Here is a 22,577-nt window from a genome sequence, read left to right as displayed (position 1 = left end):
GCTCAATCCAATCAGAAGTTCTTATTCAGGCAGAAAAGACTTATTTTCTCAAAAGTTAGTTTGAAATAAGCTTTAATCATATAACAGTCATTGGTTAACATCAAGTGTACATTTTCTGTTTGGCTTAAGGAATCAATAGAAGTGCATAAGAGTGACTTTACATACAGTACAGTGGAATGGTTTGTACACCCCGAAAGTTTTAAAGTTTAAAAATGTCAAAAAAGAAAGTCTAAATCATTTGAACGTTTTTTCAAAATAAGGGCTGTGCTTGGCAGTTGTGGATATTTTTGACCACTATTGATTTGATCAACATTGGTAGCTGTTTAACATTTAATTAACATTTCAATTGAAATTATTTGTACGTAATATATGGTTAGAATATGACTGTTGTCCATCCAGATTTAGTGCAAATGTACAAGACATCAACAAAAGAAAATGTGAAATAATATGTGTTTCCATCCACTACTGTGATGCAAATATTTGGGCGTAAGATAAAAAGTTGGTGGTGTTAATTCTCCAGTCAGGTGCCATAAACCATTGCAGAGGACAGAAGACAACGAGATAGGATAATTAAAATGAAAATATGGCATTTCATGTATTCATTTGAGTCATCGCTCCACACAGTCCTGATGTTTTTGTCTGCTGCAATCTTTGGTCTCTTCAGTGGATGTCACATGCTTCATGTCATGATTACTTCACCGCGTCCGTTTACATTGTCACATTTTGCATTTATTGATACACTAACTTTTGCACTTTTTTTTCAAATATCTAGCATTTCCTCTCAGGTTTTTTGGTGTGTAAATAGTGGAAAGAAGTACACTTCAAAAAGAAGGTCTCTCATGCTCTTCCTCTTGATCTGACAATGCATTGACTTACAGTGGGGGCGGGGCATAAAGAACATTTTGATCATTAGAACATTCATTCAATGTGGATGTATACTATTCACTCACATATCCAAAATCATTAAATCTCACATTCATGTTCTTAACATTGATTCAAATGTGAAGAAGGTGCACTATGTGTTATAGACAGAAATTAATCTATATGTAAAGCCGCTATGTCTGAGAACATGTCATCCTCCCAGGTTAGGGTTAACCCTAACACACACACTGTACCTATTATACTCAGATGAGTTCATTTTCTACATCAGAACAATTTGAAACATGCTATTATCACATACACATTTGGCACAGAGGCTTCATACATCACATGTTCATGAAATAAATTGAATTTTTAATGTAATAAAAAAAAAATCACATTTTCCTTTCAAAGCAGCGCAACAAAATGTGCAGAAACTCAAGGAGTGTACACACAATGTTGCACACACCTGGAAGTGTTCACATGGCTTGCTTGTCTTCACTATTGCAGTGTTTACTGAGAATGCCTCGTTGGTGCCATGGTGGTGACGGTGTTAAGGGGCACTGACGTTTCACAGATATCCAACGGTGCAATCAGGTGCAATGAGGCGGAAACGCATGAATTACCAGCTGTAAGGGGAACATACACACTCGTTAAAAAGACACACCTCAAAAATACTGCGCCCATAACCAATGTACAAAACTATGGATGCACCAATATGGTTTTCTAAAGGCAAGATATTCCCAACCAACAATAACCTGCAAACAGATTGGAAATGACTCTCCATCTGTAGCGGTTGATACTTTCAAACGTATGGGGTTAACTGGTTAGATAGTGATAGTGAGCACTTTTTAAGTCAAGTCAAATCTTAATACACATATGGCATTATATGTACAGTGAAAGAGGTACTGCTCTATCCATACTGGCTGTGAAATCATCCCCATTGTGCGACTAACTTTAAAGAGAGTGAAATCAATGGTCGTGAAGCTAAAATGACAACTTGGGACGTGATTCTCTCGCCCACCGTTAACAGTGTAGTCACGTTAAGAAGGGATGTTGTTATGGGGCGTCCTGGTGACTCGTGGTCTAAGGAGCTGGGCATTGAAAGGTCCCTGGTTGTCAGGCTGGGACATGTCTGTTGCATGTCATGCCAGGAAAAATGACTTTAACATATGAAAAAAAAAGGAGGAACTCACTTCAGCCTGTATGGGCAGAGGGTAGAATTACAATAACTCTTTCACCGTACATATGGCATGTTAGTATTGTATTAAGTTATATACATACCTATATACACACTTTGCTTTTTTAAAGATGCCCATCTTCTGGTGAACAAGAGGTTTAGAAACACATTGATATTGACTTATCTCAATAAATCAATACATGTTGACAGTTGTATGCAGTGCCATAACCTAAAACAAAATAAAAAATAAAAACTTCCACTAACAAAACTCCTCACAGATAAGCAGTTCAATTATTAATGGACTGATAGAAATGGTGCCTTTTCAGCTGATGTATCAATGCATCAGTATAAACACACAACACTGTCAATAAATAGGTTCACCAGTTATTGCTCAGTTTATATCTTTCACATTTTTTGAACCTCAACAACCTCATTACAATGTGAGGAGTGATAAAAGGATCTTATGTTGATCATATAACAAGAGTTCAGACTTCTTAAACAACAGAGCTGGAAAAAGCACCTAAATCCCCAAAAGGGTGAAAGACGCCTAAAGAGCGCGTTCCGCTGTGCCTTCATGTTTTGTTTCTGGTAAACATGCGCTCCCCTCGCAGGGTGAGGTGCTGTAGTTGATACTGTAACACCTCAGTGTCTGATGATTCTTTGATACTTATTTTGTCCAGATTAAGGTAGTCCAGAGACTTGGACTGGGCCCTCTTCCCTTTAAGCAGACAGAGGGGTAGTGGAGCATGCAGACCCCTCCCAGGCTCCCCGTGGGCCAGGGACCTGAGGAAGGTGTCACTCGAGCTGGGCATACGCCTCCGTCTCCGCCCGTTGGTAGTAGGAATGTCGTAGGGTTGGTAGTGGCGGCTTTTACCTTTGCAGATTCGTGAAGACCGGTGGATGCCCAAGTCAACAGAGTTGGGGACAGCGCTCTCGACGGAGCTGGTCATGGCCTCCGATACAGAACCCTTCTCTGGAGTGCCTTCTGACCACTTGTGGGCCAGCTTGAGCAGCTCCTCGCCAGTGGTGAAGCTTACCAGATAGTTTGAGTCCATGTGGAGGATCTGGTACCCTGAAACAGTACCTCTGATAGGTGAACACGGGGTGCTGGCACAGCGAGGTCTCTCCGCTTCTGGTTTCAATGTGGCTTTGATTTCAGATGTAGGAAGAATGGAGACATGTGCCCTTGACACTCCATTAATATCCATTTCCATCCTCACAGACATGTCCTGACTGATGAAAGGTGGAGAAAAAACATCACTTGAGTCACTCTGGGAGCAATACATCTGTTCCACAAACATCACTCAGGTGCCATGCTCACTAAAGATCTTAAAGGCATAGTTTGGATTATTTGGAGTTGTATGAGGTACTAATTCATAATCGCGGCATTACCTATTAGACAGACAAGAGTACCAACACAGAGGTAAAGCAATATACCAGCAGAAAAACACATTTTAGCCACTTAAAAGATCAAAAGTCAATCAATGTACGCTATATTTAGAATATTTACACCTCTTTACCTTAATGTCAGACAGCAACAGGAAGCTGAACTGAAAGTGAAACTTATTCTCTCTTCAAAGCCACCAGACTCCAAAGTCAAAGATAATATAGATACGTTTCATTTTCAGTTCAGTTCCCCGTCGGAATATTCCAGTGAGTGCCACTACTCCACTTATTCACATGCTGTTCACATCGGCCAACACCAGCAACCTCTGACTGTCTCTCTCCTTATTCCTACTCATTTATTCTTTCACATGTTCAGCCTTCTGTCAGTCATCATTGGGACTTTATCGATATATTATACCTGGGCCATGCATGTTCTATAGTCGGCCTATAATACTCCAGTAATATTAAACTGAAACAGGGCTTTCCTGTTATATGTCACCTATCTATTGCTCTAGAATGTATGCTGCTCGTACATATTATGCAGCAAGATAAAGACACATTCTGAATTACTACAGTGAAAAAAAAGAGAATTCATAATTTGAAGAATTCTGACGTGAAAGTATGTGATTTTACATCATTTTGGAAGATTATTATTGCTAGATAAAGCCCTGAATGCTTAAAGACTAAATGTGTTATAGCTGAATTATTATTTTATTATTTTTACAGCCTTCATCTGAATATTTAATTCCTGTGGAAAAGTTTACCCTGTAAAATCATATTCTGTAAATCAAAAGAGCCGATTCAGAAAACTTTTAAATAATGTTTACTTGATTATATTTGTTCACAAATAAAAAGTTCTGATGAACAGTTTACAATTTACAAAAAGAACATGAAGAATGAGTCGATATATGCCGTGCTGTGTGTGCTCCAGCTTGTAGAGATGAGGCTCCAAACGTTGGAATGATGAGCCAGTGAAGCTGATGTGCAGAGAGAGAAGAGGTGCTCAGGAACAAGTCATGGTACGCCCAAGAGTCAAATGTAGAAGTGCCCGTACTGCGTACCGGTAAGTACCAGCCCACTTTAACACTGGAATACTCTAAACACATCGTACGCTTAGAGCCAGATTTGGTTTTTTTTAGATGGCCATTTATTTTAGGTGGCTAAAATAGGTTGTGCTGCTGTCCCCGTCCACAGCAGTACATTGCTTAGCTTTCATGCTGGTGTTCCTGTTTGTTTCTGTAAACTGGAGGCGTGCTGACCTCCATCTGCTGCAGGTAACACGTACTATAAGTGCCTCATACAACACACTTCAAATGTTTCAAACCATCCCTTTAAGGCATGAGATCCATGGCCAGGTCAGTCCTGACACAAAGACTCTTAACTTTTGATCTAAAATGTATATTTCACTAATTCTAATGGGCTTTTTATTAATGGCTATTTTGATTGTGGTCCAATACGCCAGAAAACTCAAAGCAGTCCAGTTACAAATCAGAGATAAAGATTTGCCGAACTCTACTGGGACTCTAGGAAGATGCAGTTGCAGCACTGATGAACGTGGAATATCTCTGAATGTCGTTAAAGTATTTCACCAAACCAAAGAGGTGCTTTTCAGACCCCACTTAGTTTAACATAAATAGATTAAGATTAAGATATCATAGATAGTTTCATCTATGACTTGGTTTAAATAGCTTTATCTGCCGTGCTTGGTGAACAGCGAAGCAACTGGTCCCCCATTTTTCAAGTAGTCTTGTCAATTTTAGGACAATCCAGGAGGACGAACGGAAAATACACAGCAAATGCAGCCAGGGAGTTTTTCAATGACTCAGCGTGGGATGGAGTCAACTGGCATCGTCATGACCTCAGTCCAGCTCAGCAAGTTTGTCACACAGACTAACTTTTCCACGAGTAGGTGTTCCAACTTCCTCAGTATATACCGATAGAGATAGATAGATAGATATTGCAGCAGACTAAATATATACAATAAGGAACTTTTACATTTGTAGAGTCCAGCTGTATTTTTGCATCATTACCCCTCTTTTATTTGTTTAAATGTGCCGACACACTTCCTCGCTCATAGCTCCTCCGACAAGCCTCCTCGATACTCAAGGGTACTTCTCAAGTCTCTTAATGTCATCCCCGTTTCCCTCACTTGGGTCCTTTCCTTGCGTCTTAGTCCCTCCCACCAGGGATGCATGGAGGAAACCATGCGAGGAGAGAGGAACGAGGAAATATGTTTTAAAATACATGAGACGTCCTTTCCTCAGTTGCGTCACGTGAAGCGACGTCTGTTTCTGATGACGGAGGATCAGCGGATCACAGCTGGATCAGCTGTCAGTCGGCTTTAACAGCTGGAGAGACTTTTGAGAAGTTTGTGTCTGTTCACATGATCACTGTACTTAATACTAGTAACTAATATTACTAATAACTAATAAAGACACACAGTAATCACCACTGTAGAGGTGTTTCTCTCTGTAGTCTGTTAAACTGTGTCCTGTGTTCTGTTTATAAGCGCAGGATCCATTTCTCCCGGCGGAATGCGATCGTCTTATTTATGAATTATTTGCGCCTATACGTTTTAAAATTGTGACTGACGTCATTAAATCACCCAGAATATGTTTGTTTCTCTTAAATGATAAAACTCATCACTCAGGAGTGATGTAAAACGTGTTTCGTCTCTCCAGCTCTCTCTGACTTTAATTGTATTCACAATAAAAGTTATTGAGGGAAACATCAGATCATGAAAACACATCTTTCTAATAAATGAAGAAAGTTGTTTGTTGTTCAGACTACAATGAACATTTAAACTAGAGTTTATTCTGTGATCTGTCTTCACTCTGGTGTTAAACTCAGTCAGTCAATCCGATCGGCTGCAGCGTCCAATCACATGACTGATGAACAATGAGGGGGCGTGTCGACCGTTAAAAGACTTCCTGGAAGTCTGTTCTCGTGGTTCCTTGCTCATGGCTCCTCCGAGGTCCCTCCTCCATCCTCGCTCCTCCGAGCTACATTAGAGCTTTGGGGCAGCCGTCAATATGGCGGCGCAGAAACAACTTCCGGTTCGAGCGAGGATCGAGGAAGTGACAATTAAGAGACTTGGGATGTACCCAAGATGTATTTTTGGATTTAGGGTGTCCTTCAAGATGGAGCGCTGCCCTCGAGTTCCGGGTCACAAGCCGAATGAGCGTGGAGGCACAACATCGGGAAATGAGAAAGGCCCGTGTAGTTGCATCACGCACACAGAAACCACGCCCACAGCATCTCCTCACAGGATGCTGATTGGTCCGCTCACTGGCCAAACACACTCATTACTTCAAGCCTGACAAGATGCATTTTTGATTCTGTGAGAGAATTGAGCAAGGTAATGTAATTCAGCCCGGTGCTGAGTGAGCAGAGAGTTTTAATGTATGTTGTAAAACCATTTATGTAACAAAAAACATCTTGGTTTCGACTGCTGTCATTATTAAGGTTAAATCACATAGTTTAAACATAGATGGCCCAGCACACAGAGAGAGCCACTAGAAGCCGCAGCAGAATGCCCATGGACGCCATGGCGCAGCTCACCGACTCAGAGGAACCGAAGAGCCTCCCGGTCATTACCGCTGCAATGACCGGTTCACATCTCAGGCTTCACACTAACAGACCCAGCACATGCGTGCTGCTGCTTCTTACATCGATTGTAGTCTTTAAAGCCGTGTACAACAGAACGTGTCGCAGAAAAAGATGGCTGTTGCAAAAAACGACAGAGCGGGTTTATCTTGTCCGCTGGAAGCCCAGCAGACCGGACTGTCGGCACAAATAACGTCTTCATACGATATGGTCATTGGGGTTACACCCACGGTTAAACGCGACGCGTGGATCGTTTTAAACAGCCAGTCTTATCAGACAAGATGAAGTCATGGCGCGTTTGATGCTGTTTGGATGGGAGACGCTGCTCCTCGCTGTTTAACACTCATCACAGATCTGGTGGGCTCATGGCCCGCGAAGATGCGGACTGATTTACACAAAAACAGTACAAACCTGTTTGACTGAGAGGAGAATCCGATGTCCAACCTTCCCGTCTGCGGCTTTATGCGTTCTCACACCGGTGTTCCGTCAACAGCAGCAAAAGGAACACTTCCGGTCTATGTCAGAAAAAAGCAATTATTCATTATTTACAGTATTTCGGTGGTAATAACTAGGCTACAATTTTCACGAGTGTCTTTGTAATGAGAAAAAAGAAACAAAGAAAACATATCTGGCTGATCTGCTCTACATATTATTCATTGCAGTTTACATAACAGGTGATCATTTGATCTAGTTACAGCATCCCGTGGTTATCACACTCCTGCTTACGGAAGCCCATTTATATCAGTTAGAGAAAAAAAGAAAAGAAAAATGAGTCATTATAACAGATGAAAAAAAATCGTCATAATTATGAGAAATAAATCAAAATTATGAAATAACAATTTTGACATAAAAAAATGTACAGTTTCTGAAGTGTGCACAAGCACTGCGGCTTCCCAGGTTTCTCCACAACCTCCATGACCTACACGTGTGTGAGTGAACTTTTTTTAGGGGCATCTGGGGTCAATCTTTTTTAATTTGGCGTAGTGTATTACACTGCACTGCAATCCTGAATAAGATGCATTATTCTGAATGATTTGTACATTTTAGGCTGCTGTAATGTTTTATCTGGTGTTGCAGCTTAACTAACAACCATGCTTAGTTAGTAGCTGCTGGTGTATCTTAGATAATATCCTTCATCAATAAAGCATGGTTTTGTTGTTCATTTATGCCACTAGATGGTGCCCATTTACAGTGAATGAGATGGGTTAGAATTGAATACTTTCCTGTGATGAGTTGCTCATACAAGATGGTTACATCAGTCTCCAGAGAACTCTGAGTCTCAGCCCCACTGATGATCCACTTTTATGCCCATTTTTGGATTAAGTCAAGTTAGACCAGGAAACAAGAAACAGCTTGTTAGACCAAGAAATTATAAAATGGTCACATTAGACTAGGGAAATGAGACAACGGTCATATTAGATCAGGAAACAAAGAAGAAAACAGTCACGTTAGATTGGGAGACAGTCTGTTAGACCAGAAAATGAAGAACGTCATGTTATACCAGAGAATAGTGTGAGTCAAATGAACAGACGGGAGTGCAATGGCATTAGAGTGTATGAGAGAATATCAACTTAAACAATAGAATGCCAAGTAGCATTAGTGATAACATTAAGGACATTATGCATGGATGAGGTAATGCTATCCCATGCTATGAGACAAATGAAATGACATGCCAATAATGCAAAAAAACGACATAAAATTACACCACCACCAGTTATATGAATAGGTTACCAGACATTTAGGGCTTTAATATCTTTGATTTACGGGTATTGTGTTGAGGTTGGGGCGGATGTGGGAAGGAGGTGAAGGCAGAAGACGTCCAATGCCCCATTTGTTGCAAGGATGGAGATGAGATGCCTTGGTTTGCAGCAGAAGTAGCAGCCCCTATTCTAAAAGAATGCCCTGACTAATGCTGAGGTGATCCGTTGCTCTTTAGTGAGGAATAATGGTAGTTATCCTTGATTTAGACAAAGGAAGATTACTTGGGGTAAGAAATAAAGGAGATGTGGAACAAGTAGTAGGTCTTACACGTAGGTAGTTAATCATGGATTTAAAGGGCAAAAAGAGAGTCTGTACCAGCCAGAATTACAGAGCAGGCACCGCCGCATGCGCTGTGTTTAAGACCTAAGCTATAATGACTAGGATGAAAGGCCAGATCGGAAAATGTGATGTCTCATTTTGGGTTGAAGGATTTAGAAGATGCTGTAAATTCTTCACATCGGAGAAAAGCATAGAAGGCTAATAGAAAAACAGAATTGAGCAGTGCATCAATGTAAGGGGGAAAAACACTCGGAGTTTTGTCAGCATCCTATGCCAAAGAGAAAGAGTAATAGGCTGTCTGCGTTCAATAACTGGGGGAGAAGGTTTAACAATACTGTAATGACTTTAACAAATATCCATTTTATCTTACTGGGGGGCGAACTTGTTTGAACGCGTGTTCTATGTCACAAACATTTCACTGTCCAGTGCGCTGTCTTTCTTTCGATCCGTAGAACCATTTATTCCGTTTGTACATTGACACCATAACAGAACACCACAGGATACTAGATCACAGGATAATACAACACCTTGACACACTACGCTGACAGGCCACATTGACACGTTGGCTGACACAGTCAAAAACTGTTAGCTTCCCGTCCTGGTAATGATTCTCATTACCAGGCACTTACCTATATGCACTTTGAGGTCAATGTGCCACCCAGTGTTCAATGTCAGAACTGCATATGTAAACCCACCCCGTGTTTCCCTCAAAGACAAAAGAAAACAATAAAACCACATTATGTCTCCAACAAATACCTTTCAGCAGTAATTTGGGGAAGAAGGATCGTAATATCTAATATTAAATTGAATGCCGTCAATCAAACTGCGAATATATGGAGGTTTAAAATGGCAAATGTCAATGCAGTAGCAAATGAAGTCACAAACTGTGAGAGGCATGCCAAGAGAAACACAAAACAAAGCGAAAGTACTCCAAGCAAAATCTTGTTTTTACAGTAGAAACTGCTAAACCCTTTCTCATATACTGTACATCTTAGCAGACTCCATATGCTTCAACATGAGGCTTTGAATTAGGAAAGCGTTAGGGTCTGACAAGGGGGAACTGGTACTAATACTGGACTGGCCTCTGGAAAAACACTCCGGAAAGTCTGGAATTAAAAATGGGAAAGTGAATCAGCTTGTGTGTTATCATGTCACAGCCTGTCATGGCACGCTATGAGTGATGGCTGACCATGTGATGCTTTTCATGAAAGGCATGTCTTTGGAAGCGGAGCGTCTTCTGTTGATGATGAGCAGACAAAGCAGGCAACAGCTACAGGGGTAATTCTCATACAGTGCTGAGGACTTGAAAACTGGGAAAAAGAGTCAGAGAGAGCCTTGATGGAACCCCCCCAAACCCACGGATGGCGCGGCATTTTAAGCAGCTAAAAAACGTTTCTGGATCGTTTACTGCTGACTGAAGATTTTTTCCCACATACACTTTGATAGGCATTGTGAGGACTCAGACCCTAAAACCCTGAGACATGTTTGTGAGATGATGGTCTACGAAAACAGTCAGGATGAGAGTAGAGTTTGAATGCAAGGGACTGGACATTTATTGGTGTAGAGGGATGCTGTGTTAAAATGTTTTTGAACCACGATGTTTCTCCGGCCGTGGAGGGATACTGGATATGCGCCAGGGGCAGATGCAGTTGCTGCAGATGTGGACAAAATGACAGTTGGGGTATGAACACATGCTTTCGTTAAAGTTATTCCTGAACGGACCAGTTCAGTTGGCAGTTAAATTGAGTTATGTAAAGGGTGGCTTTATGGTATTGGTAGAAGATGTTTTTCCCATATTTCAAATTGAGATCGCTGATCAGTGATAGCAGTGGTGGGCCGTCAGGACCAGCAGGGCCTTCTCTGCTGGCCTAGACAGAATCACAAAGTTATAGCTATTTTATAATTAAATATTTTTTTCTTAAATACACTACATGTATTATAATTTATAAAAATATTTTCCCCATTATCTTATTTTCTCATTGCACAGCTCCTGTCTTCCTCAGTTGCTCTGCTTCCAGTGCAGCTTGTTTTAAGGAGAGCTTTTATCCAATCAGATCTCACCTCTGTGTCTCTAGGTAAGAAGAGAGGCCAGAGGCCTGCAGACTCACAAGTTTAAGTGAATGGGGACGATATTGTTGATTGTCATAGTGTTCAACCAATCAGATCTTTAGTTTGACATGTTGGGCGTATTCTTTGACGTGTCAGAGCCTTCTAGCTGGCCTACAAGTACGTGATTGGTCAGTGGGCTAGCGTGACATGTTGGGCGGTGACAATCCCAATATCTGCTGCCTCTGTGGAGCTGACATTTTCAGCCTCAAACGCATTAAAACATTTTCAAGAAATACAACTGGGGAGACTCGACTGTCTTCACTGGCGTCCATGAATGGAGAAGGACTTCTTACTGGAACTAAAACACACGGATGTACTGAACAACCGTGAGATTAAACTATTTGTTAACAAAGAAAGGAGGATGCACTTTGTCTTTAACTGAACAATAACTTTGGTAAGTTAAATGCATCTGCAGTAGCTTTAATATGCTTGTTTGTTTATTATCATTTGTACAACTTGTTTTTATGAAGATGGATTTTTGTTTGGTTTAGTATGTGATAGGAACCATTGTTACGTCCAATGTTGCTCTGGGGACACATTTAGTCGGTGCCAGTGTTGCCAACTTGGCGACTCTCTCGCTAAATCTGGCGACTTTCCAAACCCTGGTGGAGACTTTTTTGTCAAAAGCTACTAGTGACTTGTACTGGTGTTGGAGACTTTTCTGGTGTTTTGACTCTGACGTTAAAGCTCGTACGTTCTGCACTGCCGTGAGCCGCCCCAAAGCACTCACAGGCGGACTCTCTCTCTCGCAGCAGTCCCAGCTGCAGTCAGAGAAGAGAGGAGACGCACTCTCAGCGTATTCTCTGGCTTCATTTTTACACAAAACAAATAAACGTAGCTGTGTTTCAGCTGCAGGACAGCAGTGAAGGCCCAGGTATAAAGTGCACGGCCCGCCACTGACAGCAAGTAAGTAATAGCTTTTAGACTGAGGGATATGTCTATAATATCTACATCAATGACCATGCAATGTTTTTTTGAAAGAATTCCAGAGGGTGGTGCTCGGGAAGTTGGTGGACCTCATTGAGGAAGTGAAAAGAATCGGGAGAGGGGTGGAGCACGAAGGACTTCAAAGACAGGTCCCGACATTAAACATGAGCTGGAGGGCAAACTAAAAAATGCTGAGCAGAAAAGAAAAGATTTTTAAAGAATTTGTTTTTAAGCTTTAAACATTTATGAAAAAACTGAAGTCGGTCTCTAAGAGCACAGAGCAATAGTTTGTACGCCTTTATTTTTAAACAGGTTCATCTGCTGCCCAAAGTGGGGGGGCGGGAGAATATAAAAGATGCAACAAACAAAGTCATGGACAGGTATGAACGTCACACCAACACGCTAATATCTGTCAACTAAAGAAGTGGAAATAAAATTGAACAGGCATGGACATTATGGAGCCATTCTAAACAGGTGAGCATTACTGAGAGCTGAAACTGCTTCAGTGACACTATGCATTTTCTTATTCACTGAACTGTACTCTGGTTAAAGGTAATATGTTCTAATGCAAAATACATTTAATGAATGGTTGTACAGTCAAAAGTCTCACATTTCATGATCTACTATATTCAATAATGCTATTCTCCTAATTTTATAGAGGCTGTCATACGATCCAACCCCAGTGCCACAGAGTCAAAAGTTGACAGAGCCATGGCAGACCATTTGAAGCAGGCTCCTGGGAGGTCCGGTGGGGGTGGCTTTTAAAAATAAAAGAAACATAAGGGTGCTATGTTTACACTACACTGACTGTTTATTGATTTAAAAAAAAGTTGTTTTTGAAGACGGGACAGGTGGGAGCTAGCTGATTTCAGCAGCATATAGTTTTATTTCCATAGTTGTTCATCTCTCCTATTTTATTGTGCTTTTATTTAATAAATATACTACATGTTATATTTATAGTGTCACGATTAGGCTTTGCCTTCTGTGTATTTCTTTCTGTAGCTCCTCACTCCAAACCCCTGCCTCCCAGTCACTCACTGCCAGATCATTGTTTGTCTTGTCCTGCTCCCGGTTTCCCACGTCTGCCTGCCCTGCTGGATTTGCCCCCTGGTCTCTTGTCTCGTCCTTGGATTCCCTGTGTGTGTTCGTATTTCATTAAAACCCTTTATCTCACTGCATCTGGCTGTCTGCGCTTGAGTTCTCACCATGCCCCGTGACATATAGTGTTCCTTAATGAATCAAAATGTATCAAGAGCATTGTGTTTTTGTTGTCCTTTAAGTGGAAAATGTTAATGTAATATGACTAAGTATGTAACTTGTAATGTGCTGTGGGTTGTCATCCTGTACCCAGAAGTACTGAGAGCATTTCGACGTTGAAAACACGGTTAAAACACGGTGATGTTGAAAACAAGGTTAAAAGTGGTTCAAAAGTGAGTTTTTTCACCGACTATTTGAAGACGTTGATTAAACGTTCACGCTTAGACCAGATTTCAACGGGATTTGCAATACTGGCTTTCAACTGATAAATGTGGATCTGGTTTCTTAGCAAGCCTCTAAAATGATGATATACTATTATTAGCACAATGTAGAGGATGAAAAATTGTAGTATTGCAAATCCCGTTGAAATCTGGTCTAAGCGTGAACGTTTAATCAACGTCTTCAAATAGTCGGTGAAAAAACTCACTTTTGAACCAATTCTGAACGTCTTTTCAACAGTGGGCGTAGACATCTTTTAAACGTCTATTAAATGGAAAAATGCTCACTGGGAAGGAACATCACAGGAAATCAAAAGCAGTAGACCAGTGAAGCTCTGGAGGATCTTCGGGCGCGTTTAGACTGTACAGACTGGGATGTCTTCAGGACTGCTACCAACAGTCTGGATGAGTACACAGAGGCTGTGATGTCATACATCAGCTTCTGTGAGGACAGCTGTGTTCCAACAAGCACCAGGGTGAGGTATAACAACAATATGGTTCACAGCTAAGCTCAAACAGCTAAGGTTGCATAAGGAACAAGCATTTAGGAGTGGGGACAAGGACTTGTGTAAAAAGTCAAAATACAGGTTTAGCAAAGCAAATCGACAGTACTCTGAGGCTACATCCAGTTTTAAAACAAAAACGATCTCTCTGGACGGAGATCATTTTGAAATGAGAATGCATAAAAATGGCATTTCCAGTGAGACTACACATAAACAAACTCTCACTCCGTAAGCGGAAAGAAGTTGAGCCAGTCGCTGACTACCTCACTCGATGTGGGAAGCTCACAGAGAGACTGCTTTGCAAATGGCATAAAAAAGGACATTGCTGATGTGATCAAGCACACCTGCATCACTTAGGACTCTGACAAATTGCACATGATCGAGTCACATGCCATTCTCGCCGAAAAGCTCCTCAAAGAAAACAAAAGAAAGACATAGCTGACCATGTACCAAGGACAGTACAGAGGACATGGCTGTAGGCACGGACGAAGTAGAGGACATGGGGGCAGAGGAGGTACAATCCAACACATGCTTTGTCTGTGGAAAACATGGACATTGGGCGAAAGACTGTCCAGACAAGAAACAGAATGCCAGTTAAAGACAGGAGGAGTCAGGGAGAGGGAGGAGGCCAGCAGCAGAGGACACACAAGCTCCGGATGACAAGTCTAGACATCAAGGTGGTAATTGCACCACACATGACACACACAAACCTTTGAGTGAAGCAATAGAGCAGTTAGAACAAAAACAGGAACAAGATGACACTCGAAACAGGCACACATGTTAAATACACCAAAGAAGCTTGTCTACGAATGCCCTCACAGATCCACCTCTCATTGCTGGGCATCACACCCTGTTTTTGGTTCTCAGGTGCAACCCAGCGATTAAACGATCAGAGTTTCACTCACCTCCAAAGATGAGTGGAAGATACTTAAGTTCAATTTGCGTGTCAGGAAATTCCGTAACTCAACACTTTACCACCCCACTAAGATGTGAAGAGGATTCAAAGTGGTTTATTCAAACACCTGACTCCTGAGTTAACAGGAAGACTGCAACACAAGAGGGCCAACACCAGTGCTTTAAGCTGCGCTATTTCAGCCTCCACCTCAGTGGCTCAGTGGTAGAACAGGGTCGTCCTTCAATCAGAGGATCTTCGGCTCTGCTATTCCATGTCAATGTGTTCTTGGGCAAGACACTTAACCCAAAATTGCTCCCTGTGAATGGTTATGAATATTTAGTTAGAGTCCTGATGGGCAGGTGGCACCTTGCATGGGAGCCCTATCAGTGTATGAATGGGTGAATGATGACATGTTAAAGCGCTTTGAGTGGTCGGAAGACTCCATTTACCATTTACATTGTATCCCTTTCGATCAAATTTATTGGACAATGTGCAGATTGGGCATAGTTTTGGTGCCCACACCAGACGGCATAACTGTTACGAGAGAATGGAAACTAACATGTTTTTTTCCTGACCATAACTTCTTGTGAAATATGGCTCTGAAGAGCTGTTATATGCATATGAATGGAAACGTTACATGACAGCCGTAGCTTCCATTCTGTTTCATTCCTTCCTGACTGCCAGTGACAGTAAACTTAAATTCAATTCAATTCATTTTGCCCAAAATCACAAATTTGCCTCAGAAGGCTTAACAATCTGTACACATACAACATCCTCTGTCCCAGGACCCTCACATCGGAACAGGAAAACTGTCAGGGAGAGCAACAGAGAAGGGATCCCTCTCCCATGGACAGATAGATGTCATGTATACAGAATGAACAACACCACAGAGTTACAACACATTCAATGCATATGACATCAATTATTCAAATAATGAGAGTAGTAAGCAGTATAATGATGGAATAATTACAACTAGTAATAATAACAGCAGCAGTGAATATAGTAGAATAATAATGATAATTAGAGCTGCGAGCAGCGATGAACAGGCCCTCGCATCCTCGCATCCTCCCGCACGTCGGGGATGCCGGCGGGACTCCGGGTCAAGGTCTGAGTGACTGTAATGGTAATTTTTTACGCAGTATATATTTCTACTCAGTATATTGTATTCATGCATAAGTCATTTTGCTCTGAACTTTGTTGAACTTCACTGTGTCTCTGTTGTGTAAAAAAAATAATTCTCCCTTGCCGGTTCACAGAGATAACTAACTGTGTTGTATGAGAATGTTCCAGCACCAAGGCCGTTGGGCCGCTTGTTTTGGTTGCTGGCCGTTTGTTTTTCATTGTTGTTTCTATCATTCTGAGACCAACATGTCTGTAACATTGGCCATCAGCCCCCACCTTTGCTCATTCTATATAAAGAAAGCTTGTTCACTTTTTTCAAGGTTCTTGCTCACTGAGACTGTACGCATTCTGTTGTGATGATTGAACCTTCTCTGCGCAGAGAATAAATACTGGTTTTCGGTATTCGCTATTTCAGCATTAAAAGACTCACGCAAAGCGGGTATAGGAATATTTTCCACTATATGACACACAAGTGTCATGTTCATCTCTGGTGGAAGGACCACACAATCTTACTGTATGGTGTTCCTCTCGGCTTAGTCCCAGTGAGGCGACAATAAATGCCTCACCTCATGGTCGGGGGCAGTAGGCAGATGATGTTTGTTCCAGAGAGTTATGGAACCCTCAGTTGAGAGTACAGCACATCAATGTCCTAGAACTCCGGACTGTTTACTTGGCACTGAAGCACTTCTTGCCCTTTCTCAGGGACAATCATGTGCTTATTTGGACAGACAACACCTCAGCGATGTTTTATATCAACCAGACAGGAGGGACCAGGTCACGGAAAGTCCCTAAGGGAAGCTCAGATGCTGTGGGAATGGGCTCATCCCCAATTGGCATCCCTGAGGGCATCTTCGAGGCCGCGCAAACTCTGTGGCTGGAGGCTGCAGCCTGGGTGATGGAGGTTGCACCTTCAGTTGATTTGGGATCGATACAGGCAGGCTCAGGTGGACCCATTTGCCTCAAAGTGCACGAGTCATTGTCCTGGTTATCCTTGGCGGACACCAGTGCCCCACTTGAGATGATGCTTTGCCTGGCCTAGTGGTCTTCTCTATGCATTCCTTCTGATCTCGCTGGTAGCAATCACGTTTCACAGAGTGAGCTTGTCGTTTCACAGTGTCCTCCTAGTGGCCCCCAGGTGGCTATCAAGGAAATGGTTCCCTATGCTCCTCTGTCTGTTGTATGGGGATCTTTGGCAGCTTCTGACGAGGATAGACCTCCTGTCCCAGCTGGACGGGAAGGTTTTTCCCTGGGCCTCCTTCAACTCTGGGTATGGCCATTGAGGGGGAGTGGTTGCTCCTGACTGACCTTGAGCCCTCAATTTGTGAGACCTTGCAGATTGCAAGGGCTCCTTCCACAATAGTGGTGCCGAGACGCGGGGTCAGATCCAGTCTCATGCCCTTTGCAGGACATACTGAAGTATTTGCAGCAGGGTAGGAAATTTACATATTTTTTAGGGGGCAATTTTTGCCCCCACTGACTGAAATCCAGGGGCATTTAAAAATAACTGGGGGCACTTTTTGAAACTTGTGAAATAACATTTAACCTTTGCTCAAAATAATAAATATACTTATTTAGGCTTACAGTATATGAGCAATTGTCATCAAATGGCAATAATAAGACTATTAAGCAGTAGTCTACAGATTCAAAGTGTTTTCGAAGATTTTTTTGAACAAAAAACAAACAAATCAGACAATCATATTCAATTTTATTCTTATTTCTTTGTGGTTATTTATTGTTATTACATTTTTTAAACAACTATTAACAATTATTAAGTCAATGATGCCTTGATTACTTATACATCAGTCATTGTGTGGAATTTGAGGAAAACATTTTTATAGCACCTTAAAAATTCAAAAAAGTGCCATTTGAAGGTACAAATTCAGTTCAGAGTTGTTGCTTAGTAAAATATCTTAATTGACCTTCAGTCAGGTATTATTCATTTCCAGCAACCCTCAAATCAAAGAATAAAGACACTTTACGCACAATTTAGGCGTATTTTCCCTTTAACTCACGAGATGCAGTTAGCATGTTTTATACTTAACGTGAATATAATTCATTTAATCTAATTTCCATTATGCAATATGTATACTTTGTTGACATCTTATTCTGAAAACCGGATGTTTGTCTGAAGAAGCCGGATGTTGTCTCACGTTAATCTTTCAAAGTCGTTCGCTCGCTCCCGATCTGTGCCGTTTCAATGCGTTTACCATAAATTTCAGCATATAGGTGCACTAAAGTGCAAGTGTCTGCTGAGTTGACCGCAGTCTCGCAGTCACAGGTCTGATTAAGAAGCGCTCCATTTATTTATTTGTTTAGAACATTCGGTTCTTCACGCACACGCAAAACCATTCTATGGCAACTGGACCGGGTCATATAGGCTACGATGTTTTTGACAAGTTCATTAAATTATCATTATCAGAGGAAATTATGGGGGCATTTTTTGCCCCTCTCCTAGTGATATCGGGGGCAAAATTATATTTCTTAGGGGCAGTTTTGCCCTTTGCCCTCGTGTATTTCCGACGCTGATTTGCAGTATCTTTTTGAAGCTGGACAACCTTAAAGGTTCATGTGGCATCTATATATATATATATAAACCATGGCTACATTGATGGAAGGTCAGTTGGTGCGCATCACTGTGTGACACACTTTCCGCGCCATGCCATGAGGTTATGCCATATGGTAAAGCAGCTGCGGAATGGGACCTGCCACTAGTATTGCAAGCCTTGAGCAGGCCACCTTTTGAGCCTATGGCAGAGGCAACTATGATAAATATGTTGATGAAGACTGCTGAGGTGGAAAAAAAAATCAAGCAAACCCATTGCTCGTCATACACTTGTCTCCAAGTTGCTGGATGCCATCCTACTCCCAAAGCAAGTTGCTGTTTGTAAATGTTCACACTAACTAACCTGACCCCATCTCTCAAGGAAATGCACAAACAGATGCAGCTGCAAAGATAGAAGCAGCAAAAGCAAGGCAATAATAACAAGAGTGAGGCCCAACAAAGCACGACGACTAATGTAGAAGTTAAACCCGGATAAAACAATAGATAGATAGTAGATAGATGAAACGGAAAAAACAGTTAATGCGATAAAAATAAACTAACAAATAAATAAAATATTTTCGTAAAATCAACAAATAAAGCAGGAAAGCGACAACATCATATAAAAGCCAGTCTGTAAAAACCATTGAAGTGATTTAAAAGAGATTACTGATTCTGAGAGCCTTATCTTCTCAGGCAGCTCGTTCCAAAGCTGAGGGGTCCTGATGGCAAAAACACAGTCAACTTTAGTTTTTAGCCTCGACTTTGGAGCAGACAGAAGGGCCTCACCTGAGGATCTAAGGCTGCAAGCTGGCTCATAGTGGGTCAACATTTCCTCCATATATTTTGGGGCCAGACCAAGACGTGCTTTAAAAGTGATCAGTAAAACCTTAAAATCGATTCTAAAACGGGCAGGGAGCCAGTGAAGAGAAGCCAGGATCAGGGTGATGTGATGTCGTCTGTTAAAACCAGTGAGAAGCCGAGCTGCTGCATTCTTAACTAGTTGGAGGAGAGAGAGTGACTTTTGGTTGATGCCAGACAGAAGGGAGTTACAGTAATCAAGTCTTAAAAAGATGAATGACTTTTTCCAGGTCAGGGTGAGAGAGGATTGGTTGGATTTTGGAGATTGATTTGAAGAAAACAGGACTGGACAACTGTTGTGATTTGTGGTTTGAAGCTTAAATCTGAATCAAATATTCCTCCTAAGTTTCTGGCAGTGGACTTTATGTTAACAGACAGGGGGCCAACGGCACTTTTAATGAGAGTGATATGGTTTGGGGGACTAAATAATATTTCAGATTTAAAGTTATTGAGCTAAAGAAAATGTTGTGCCATCCAACAGTTGACATCATTCAGACAGTCTAAAATAGCAGCTAGGCTTCTTGTATGAAGGCAAATCACTGTCAAAATCAAAGAGCGCAAATGAGATCCACGCACGTGCGCGAATCAAACAGCCATGCGCCTATTTTACTTTGACGAGCGCTTTTACATCACTCCGCGAGAGAAATTCACGGTCGCGCGACTCAGGATACATCAAACAAAAACGAAACACGCCGTTTCAACATCGTTTTCGAGTTGATCTCCGTCCAGACTAAAACGCCTGAAAACGAATATCACGTGACTCTTCACGTACACTGGGCATGCGCGTGGGTGTCGATGTAAACAGGAAGTAGATTGTCGTATTTTTTTTAACTAAGCAACCAGAGTAATAAAGTAGTCTTACCACTCCAGTAAAATTTGCCTAAAAGGCCTATCCAAGGCATACCCAAAGTAAACTGAAAGCTGTTCTTGAACCATTTGGAGTACATGCATGGTTTTGGTCTCTGTAAGTGCTACTGGATTGAGTAATAGAAGTTTCAACACACTGAAGTGGAAGGTGTTTATTTCCGCCTGAATATTTTTTTGCAAACAGATGCCTGCAGATGACTATATGACTAATAGCTGGGACATACAATGGGGCCACAGCATGAAGCCTTACCTAGTCCAAGTTCAAATTTGATAACAATACCACAGAAAATGAATATTTCGCACGTTTTTCTAAGGGTATGTCTAGGAGCTTTCCAAAAAATGACATTTGGAGACCGATGGTAAAATATCTCGGCTGTGTAGAAATGTGTATTCATAATTCAATCTAAAGCTTATTTATTTCTAAATACAGTTATCTATAAGTTATTTCGCCATTATTCACTTTCATAAATTCTGCAACTCTCAAAAACCACACTTTGATTTTAACGCACGGACACAGCGACCTGACTCGTGGTTACGCAGTGCCTTCCGTGTGCTGGCTCTAAATCCAACCCCTGAGGCTGTATATCGTCATTTTTGAAATTTCATTGGCTATACGAAGCGTCAGTCATCAGAACGAGCGGTTGCAATTGGCTCGAGCTTTACACGAAAGAAGAGGGGCAGCCACTGTCCTTCAATGCGGACTCTCATTGGCTATTGTAGGCTGTGGACAGGACATGGAAGCTCCTAATAGGTCAAATGAGGTGTCAATCAAAAGGTCAGAGTGCAGCCGCCATTTTGAGATCTAGATACCGGCAATGTTGACATGCGAACCAGAGTTACGTTCGAAAATACATAGATAGTTAGGTATATCTGCCGGCTAATTTGAAATGATGCAACATCAGTCCGTGGGTATTTATGGAAGTAATAATGTGTTTTGGACTAAATATTGGATTGGATCGTCTGGACCTTTGCCAACGTAACAAGACCGTTTTTGTTGGAATATTATCGATTTTTATGAAGCTTCACAGGTGAGTTGCCTCGATTTTGTAAATGTTTGTTTGTTGGTTGGTGGTCTGACAGAGGTTGCTGTTGTGATTGTATCTTGAAAGAGTTTGCATAAATCGAATTACAAGAATCTTAGCTTTCCAAAGACATGTCGCATCAGTGCCTACCTATACATAGCAGTTGTGTACATAACAGAGATGTACAGTTAAGGGCCGTCGGAGTGGTAACAGGTTGTAAAAGGTCGTGTTTGATACTTAAGATCTTCTCTAAAATCTTAGACTTAGTGACAGCACTGTTGCTCTATCTCCATCACATATCAAATTTACTTTTATATTAACACTTACACATAAACGTTTACCAGATTATGTGTCCATAAATGTGGTCAACACACGTCTCTCACTCGTTTCCTCTCTGTGTCGTTCTTGTCTGTTCTCACTCGTAGCTCTGCTGGTGGCTGAAGTCTCCGTCCTACTGGAGAACATTTACTGCTTTTGTTCCTTTACATTTTATCTGTGGACTTCACGATAGATGTGCAGAACAAAATAAGCATTGATAAGAAAAGGAAAGTCCCCCGTTTTGTGTCCATCACCCTCCCTAAAGCCGCTAAACTTCAGACGTCCGCTCCGTAGGTCTGATAACGCCGCTGGACACACCGCTCGCTAATCGCTTCAATAACAGCTGCTTCCTCCGTAATAATGCCGACAGGACACTTACAAGAACACACAGGGAATCCACGGACGACACAAGAGACGAAGGGGGAAATCCAGCAGGACGAGGCAGGGCAGGCAGACGGGGAAACCGGGAACAGGACGAGCCAAACGGGCAGGTAGACATGACAATGATCTGGCAGTGAGTGACTGGGAGGCAGGGGTTTAAATAGTGGCTTGAACAGGTGAGGGGAGTTGTGCTGATGAGGGAGTGCTTGATTAGTGATAAGAGGCAGGTGAAGGGAGTTAGGCTGGTGCTGAGGGAGTGGCTGACAGGTAGAGTGAGGAGGGTGGAGCTATACAAAGACACACAGAACACAGAAGGCAAAGCCTGATAGGGGGAGATTTTCAGATTGCACTACAGGTCAGGGGCAAATAATGTAAATTTTACTTCACGGGTACTTTTACTTTCTGCACATTTTGCTGATAATAACATACTTGACTAAGGTTTTGAATGCAGCTATTTTACTCGTGTATTGCTTCATCAGTATGGTATT

The 22,577-nt window shown here is 41.7% G+C and overlaps 1 protein-coding gene across 4 annotated transcripts; it reads right to left on the bottom strand.

The window, feature by feature from the left end:
- Positions 1-55: 55 nt before the first annotated feature.
- macir (macrophage immunometabolism regulator) lies at positions 56-22,160 on the bottom strand. Of its 4 annotated transcripts, XM_031878455.1 has the most exons (3): positions 22,088-22,160; positions 7,442-7,545; positions 56-3,271 (listed from the first exon to the last, which is right to left on the bottom strand). In XM_031878455.1, exon 3 carries the CDS (start codon positions 3,262-3,264, stop codon positions 2,611-2,613), a length of 654 nt encoding a protein of 217 aa, XP_031734315.1. In that variant the 5' UTR covers positions 3,265-3,271; positions 7,442-7,545; positions 22,088-22,160; the 3' UTR covers positions 56-2,610. The 4 variants fall into 4 exon arrangements, 3 of the variants coding, with proteins under 3 accessions (XP_031734315.1, XP_031734314.1, XP_031734316.1); XR_004213931.1 differs by lacking the exons at positions 7,442-7,545; positions 22,088-22,160 and having other exon boundaries at positions 56-1,487; positions 2,143-5,592; XM_031878454.1 differs by lacking the exon at positions 22,088-22,160 and having other exon boundaries at positions 7,442-7,722.
- Positions 22,161-22,577: the final 417 nt, after the last annotated feature.

Source organism: Anarrhichthys ocellatus, unplaced genomic scaffold, assembly GCF_004355925.1.
Source record: "Anarrhichthys ocellatus isolate YVR2014 unplaced genomic scaffold, GSC_Weel_1.0 scaffold179, whole genome shotgun sequence".
In the NCBI taxonomy this organism is placed as follows: Eukaryota; Metazoa; Chordata; class Actinopteri; order Perciformes; family Anarhichadidae; genus Anarrhichthys; species Anarrhichthys ocellatus.
This window is presented reverse-complemented; position numbering and strand designations above follow the sequence as displayed.

Bases quoted from the DNA above. Each gene is read 5' to 3' on its own strand.
- macir (XM_031878455.1), bottom strand. From the start codon at position 3,264: ATGTCTGTGAGGATGGAAATGGATATTAATGGAGTGTCAAGGGCACAT.